Raw genomic sequence first — 5,826 nt, forward strand, 5'->3', positions numbered from 1 at the left:
AGCGGTGGTGTCGGGCAGCCGCGCCTGCCCCCCGGACCAACGGGCCCCTCGCTGTGTGCAGGAGAAGTGCATGGACAAGCCCGGGCCGAAGCTGGACAGCCGGGCTGAGACGTGCTTCGTGAACTGCGTGGAGCGCTTCATCGACACCAGCCAGTTCATCCTGAACCGGCTGGAGCAGACGCAGAAATCCAAGTCGGCCTTCTCAGAGAGCCTGTCTGACTGAGCGGGACCTGCGCCCTGGGGGACACCAGCCATCCCCTTTGGGGGCCTGGCCACCTGACACGCCAGCTCTCGGTCACTCTACTGCCTGAATGAGCCAGGATCAGCTCTGGGGTTTAGGGTTTAATTAAATGCCAGTCTTGGGGAAGTTGCAGCCAGATGAGAGCCCACGACAGAGGCATGGTCGCTCCTCGGGGTGGCTTGCTGCTCCCAGCCCCGCGGGCCAGCAGCCGTCTTTGTGCTGGGACTCTGGGGCTAGTGATGCTACGCAGGGAGCACTTGGAACGCACCCACTCAGCTGAACAGAGGGGTGGTGACATTCATGGCAGGGGGTGCTCCCAGCACCCATGTGAATCTCAGCTCTGGGTGAGGCCAGCTTACAATTGTCACCTTAAACAGTGCTGCGCAAAATGACCCCTCCTGGGTAGACGCTGACAGACCCTGCGGGTGCCACTGCTGTGCAGGCCGGCACAGGCACCCTTAGCAAGAAGAGCTTGTTGGACACAGTGATCATCCCAGGCACTGTCACTACTGGAAAATACTTTCAGGCTTCTGTAGGTAAATCAGTCATGTGGCCAAGTGACAAATTTTCAAACTGCAGTGCAACTCTGTCATACTGACTTGCTCCGTTAGCTGCTTTCCCCTGAGCAATGTAATAAATATTAACTGGGTCAATTTTTAACATGAGATTCTCCTTTGTTCAGGTAGATGACCACTGAGAATTGAAAATCTGGCCTTTTTATCACTTCCCCTCCTCCCAGTGATCCTGTTTATTGCAAAATTAGTAGGGAGAGGACATAACTGTCTTCTGGCTAGAAGGTCTGCTCTGAATTCTAACTCAGTTAGTTTGGGCCCATGAATCAAACTTGTTTCTGGGAGAGGCTCTGGCCTTTCTTCCTCTTCCCCCACGGGTTAACAGCTCCTGCTGTCCTGTAAAGGAGTAGTTTCTCTAGAGTGACTAAATGCAGGAAATAAGTAACCAGCTACTTCATGCACCTTTACCTGTGGAGATGACCGGAGGGAGGTGAATGGCCGTGTTGTCTGGACCTCTGCCCCAGGACACAGAAGAGCTTTAACTGGAAAAGCAACAAACCGCTGCTCTGCGCCCTGGTCGGGCAGCACAGCGTTTCAGCAGTGTTCATGTAGAGCATGGCTCTGGGCAGCCTGCAGGGACCCGCTGACAGCAGCCTGGAGCTCTGCACAGGAGCCTGGTACTGCAGTTCTGCCCATGTACAGTAACTGCTCCTGACATGGGTGGCTTCTGGCCAGCAGCCTTCCTGGGGACAACTTCAGGATGTGTTGAACAGAGTAAGCAGATACAAACCCGTGGGAGTGAGAACACAGCTGCCTAGTTATCTTTCAATAGCTAAGGACATTGATGTCACTCCTGTTCCCAGAGCAAGCGATTGCCTTGTCTGTCTGTATCTGGAGTTTCTCTCAAGCACCCACATAGTTCTTTCTTCCTACCCCTGTAATCCTTTCAGCGCTGGCCCAGCTCTCAGGGCCAAACAAACATATCATTAGCCACTTGGTAACAAACAGATCAGTTTTTATTAGAATACAGTAAGCAAATACTTCATCAATCTGCACAGCAGACATTGTGCGAAGAGGCTGGTTCCTCCGTAAGAGCCACGGCAGCATGTGGCAGCACCACTGAAGTTTTCCACTTTGGGCTGTGTTCTGTTCTTGGATGTGAATCTGTAAATAAATTCTAGCAGAGTGAGCAAAACAAATAACTGACAGAGGAATTTTTGAATTAATATGCTGGGTATGTCCTCTTTAAAGCCAGACATCCATCTCTGTGTAATCTTAGCACCATGTTAGATTATATTTAGCTGTTAATCTTCTAAGTATACTTCAGAAAAAGTGCCGTGAGGCCTTCACAAATGCGTGGTCTTCACATTTGGTAACGGTTAGCACTGTGTTAATGCTGCGGGCTTCTGTGGAGCCAAAGCCCATGTCCTGACGAGGGCAGATCGATCCTTTGTGTAAAAGAACAGTGAAGAGGCACCAGATCGCAGGGACTGGGCAGTTCCCAGGGCTTCTGCCTGTAGTCACAGGAGGCTGCTGTTCTGTCTGCCCCTGGGGCAGGTAGGCAGTAACTGCCAGCTCCTGCTAGTGTAGCAGTAGCTAGCAGAAGCTGAGACAGCACGCTCAGCGCTCAGCCTTGCAGTGGAGCTGCTCAGCAGTGAGAGCAGAAAGCTAGCAGTTCAGAGCCTTCCTCACACTTTCACCTTCCTCCTCCTCTTGCTCCTCTGCACTCTGAAAGCCTTTGTCCTCCGAGGGCAGAAGAGGCTGGTGCTGACATGACAGATGTCTGTCTACACTCCTCCACGAGGTCTGCAGGTCTGCCCTGCCTTGCTGCAGGAGGAAGGGCAGGAGATCAGGGGTGAAGGGCACATCCCTTAAGGCGTGCAGAAGGAAGATGCCGGACACGATGGTGAGGAAGCCACTGATGGTGCCAATGATGTTGTCTAGCACCATGTGTTGCCACTCCTTGAAGAGGATGGCAGAGGACATCATGACTGCTGTGGTGAACAGCACATAGTAAATGGGTGTGACCACAGATGTGTTGAAGATGTCCAAAGCTTTGTTCAGGTAGTTGATCTGGATGCTGATGCAGATCACTAGGCACACCAAGAGCACCCAGCCCAGTGGTTCTTTCAGGACTGGCTTCCCAGTAAACAGCTCTTTCAGGGCAATCCCCAAGCCTTTGGCGCAGGACACAGAAAGTGAGCCGATGGCGGAGCAGACCGCAACATAAACCAGGACGTTGCTCTGTCCGTAACGAGGTCCAGCCACAAAGATAAGCAAAAGGGAGCTCACCAGGACACAAACAGCAAATACAATGAATCCTTGGGGAAAGGAGAATAGAAGAACTGTGTCAGAGAGCAGCAGCACCAGTGACAGATGTAACTGAACAGCCAGTAGAGGTGGAGGACACGGGGGTGACTGCTCCATCAGTCTTTTTAACCTCCACCTGTAGGGACTGGGGAAGCAAAGTTGGTCTCCAGGCTGAGCAAAGTTGGAGAAACAACAGCAGCTCTTTGCAGTGCTGATCAGAGTACTGCCCCACAAGACAGCCTGCTGGAATACAGCCACCCCAGCCACCGTGCTGGAAGGGCCAGGGGCACAGCCAGGCTCTGTGGCACTAGTGGAAGTGGGGTGCTTATGGACCAGGAAGACGAGGGGGCGTAGCTCTGCAGGAGGTCCAGGATGGTGGCAGAAGACTTGGGAAGCCCTAGCTGAATGCTGCAGGCTGTGGTGGGATAATGAGTGTCACATCACAGAAATGTGAGGCCCTGCCGAAGCACTCCCTTGGAGTGGCAACATGTCTGTTACTCTGCTTTGCTCTTCTCCCTGTGCTTCCTTCCTCCATCTTCTGCCATTCATGGTATTGCCCAAATCGTATCCTCACAACCTGATTCATCCTCTGACATAAATACCAGGACTATTTGATCTTAGGCATAACTCTTGAATCACTTGTTCATCTTTGCCTGAACTTCCTCCTCTGCCTTCCCTGAGTCACAGCACTGCCACTCTCATGTACAGAAATTCCCTCTCCTATCGTGGCAATGCCACAGGCCAGTACCTTCTGCTGTGACAGCTGCAGCTTTTCACTTTTTGCATTTACACCTCAGAGACAGTACAAAAAAAAGCACAATTGGTAACTGTTAATGACCCAAATTCTCATCCTTGCTTCAGCACAGACCCATGACTTGGGAGCATCACCCAGACTCCCTTTCTGTGAAGCGGAGTTCCTGTCTGCTGCTTTCATCTGTGGTCAAGAGGACCTGACAGTCCTAAAAGCCGTTCCGAAGCTGACATGTCCCCCTGTGTTTTGAGCTGTTTAATAAGGTGTAAATCCTCTGAACACATGCATTAAATGCTGTTTGACTGTCACCAGTCTTTCACGTTTAGAGTGTGGAGACCCCAGCCTTTTCCCACCACAGGAGGCAACCCACAACCCACAAGCTATCCTGGACACGGGATCATTTCCTCCACTGGTGCGTAGAACAAGGAACAGCTCAATTTCTCTTTAGCTGAGTCTTTCCCAATCTAGCCAAGTTGTATCCTACCTTCTGCTGTCATTTCCATGCCTGAAGTTGACAAGTTATTTAAGTACCTGGATCTTTCAGCTTCTCTGCCATTGACTCCAGGCTGCAAACCTCTTCTTCCTGTGGAGCGTGGATCACCATCACCGTGGAGCCCAGGATACTCAGGATGCAGCCAATCTTCCCATGAATATTCAGCTGCTCATTCAGGAAGATGGAAGACAGAACTGCACTGAAAGACAGTCAAAAAAGCCAAAGCCTATTAGGCCAAGAGGTGGAGTACCTGAGGGAAGAGTCAGAGGAAAGCAGAGTGACTGCTTTCACCACTAAGGGCTGGTAGGTGAGGTAAGGGTGTTTCTGAGGCTGCTCACCTAATGAGGACACTTAGAGCACCCAGTGGAGTTACCAGTGTTGCAGGGGCAAAGGCATAGGCAGCAAAATTTGCTGCTTCTCCAACTCCCACTGCAAGAGAAACTGTCAGGTGAGCATCAAAGTAGGAGCAATTCAGCGCAATACTCGTTGGAATGCAATACAAGAGAGGCTGAGTTTCCAGCTACGCACCCCATGTTTCTCTGAGGTGTGTTGTGCAACCAAGAAAGAATAGCACCAGGAAGAACAAAAAGAAGCCCAATGTAGGTCCTCTTGGGAGGAGAAGGCTTGACTCTACGGGTGATCCTTCGTCGCATGTGGTTATGCAGCTGAGCATTAACCACAGAAAAACATTTCCATAATTTCCTTAAAGCTGAAAGAAGTTTTGACCAGTTTTGTATTTCTAAGTCGTGTTCTTCTCCTGGAAGTGATTTTACAGCTTTTTAAAGGGTAAATCAAGTACAATTGGTTATTAATGTTGAAAAGCGTAAAATATAGCTGCTGGCAGAGCTGTAGCACTAAACCCACGGTGCTGGATGTGCTGTAACAACTACACTGAATGGGCAGGCCATTTCAGAAGTACTTCAGAAGTTAGAGCAGCTCCTCAACTCCTATTTAGCAGAGAGACTGTTAACGCATGAGATTTAGAATATTTTAGAGTTATAATTAGATCAACAACATCCTCAGACATTCAGATAAAAATCAAGCAGACAAACAACAGAGCATGTACTTACTGCACAGCAGCCCTGCCCACCAAAGCCATTCTTGCAGGTACGAATGACCTCCTTGCCCTAAGTAAGGGAGAAAGAGTAACAAGAAACCTCAGATGAAGCTACACAAAACACTCACTATCCTGCCAGAATTGCTCTGAGAAGCGAGTGGGAACAGCCTGATGTCCAAGTGCCAGGCTGCCTTGGGTCTGCCTGCTTTGTCAGCTATCGGCCTGACCCAGGCACGGGCAAGCTTCTACCCTAAAAGCAAAGATTTTATCCCCTGGTTCTCCTGCCTTTGAAAGTGGTTCTGGAAATACGAGTGGTTCTAGAAATACGCCTTTTCTGGCTATGGGCAAGGGCTGGCTACCCCTGCGGAAAAAGTCTCCTTTTAGACCAAAAAGCCCCACAAGCAAGGAGAGGGGCGGCTAAGGCCCAGCACCGGCCGCACCGGCCCCGTGTGGCGGGGGAAC

At 50.6% G+C, this 5,826-nt stretch overlaps 2 protein-coding genes across 2 annotated transcripts; one reads left to right on the plus strand and one right to left on the minus strand.

Moving 5' to 3' along the window:
• Nucleotides 1–61: 61 nt before the first annotated feature.
• Nucleotides 62–223, plus strand: TIMM8A (translocase of inner mitochondrial membrane 8 homolog A (yeast); the record flags this gene model as incomplete). The annotated part of the gene is made up of 1 exon (XM_010142527.1): nt 62–223. A coding segment is annotated over one exon (162 nt), but the record flags the coding sequence as incomplete, so codon positions are not given.
• Nucleotides 224–2,421: 2,198 nt separating this feature from the next.
• On the minus strand, nt 2,422–5,434 carry LOC104488184 (magnesium transporter NIPA2-like; the record flags this gene model as incomplete). Its single annotated transcript, XM_010142528.1, has 4 exons — nt 2,422–3,074; nt 4,346–4,506; nt 4,646–4,736; nt 5,378–5,434. Coding segments are annotated over 4 exons (962 nt in total), but the record flags the coding sequence as incomplete, so codon positions are not given.
• Nucleotides 5,435–5,826: the final 392 nt, after the last annotated feature.

This window comes from Buceros rhinoceros, unplaced genomic scaffold (assembly GCF_000710305.1).
Source record: "Buceros rhinoceros silvestris isolate BGI_N320 unplaced genomic scaffold, ASM71030v1 scaffold32788, whole genome shotgun sequence".
Lineage (NCBI taxonomy): Eukaryota > Metazoa > Chordata > Aves > Bucerotiformes > Bucerotidae > Buceros > Buceros rhinoceros.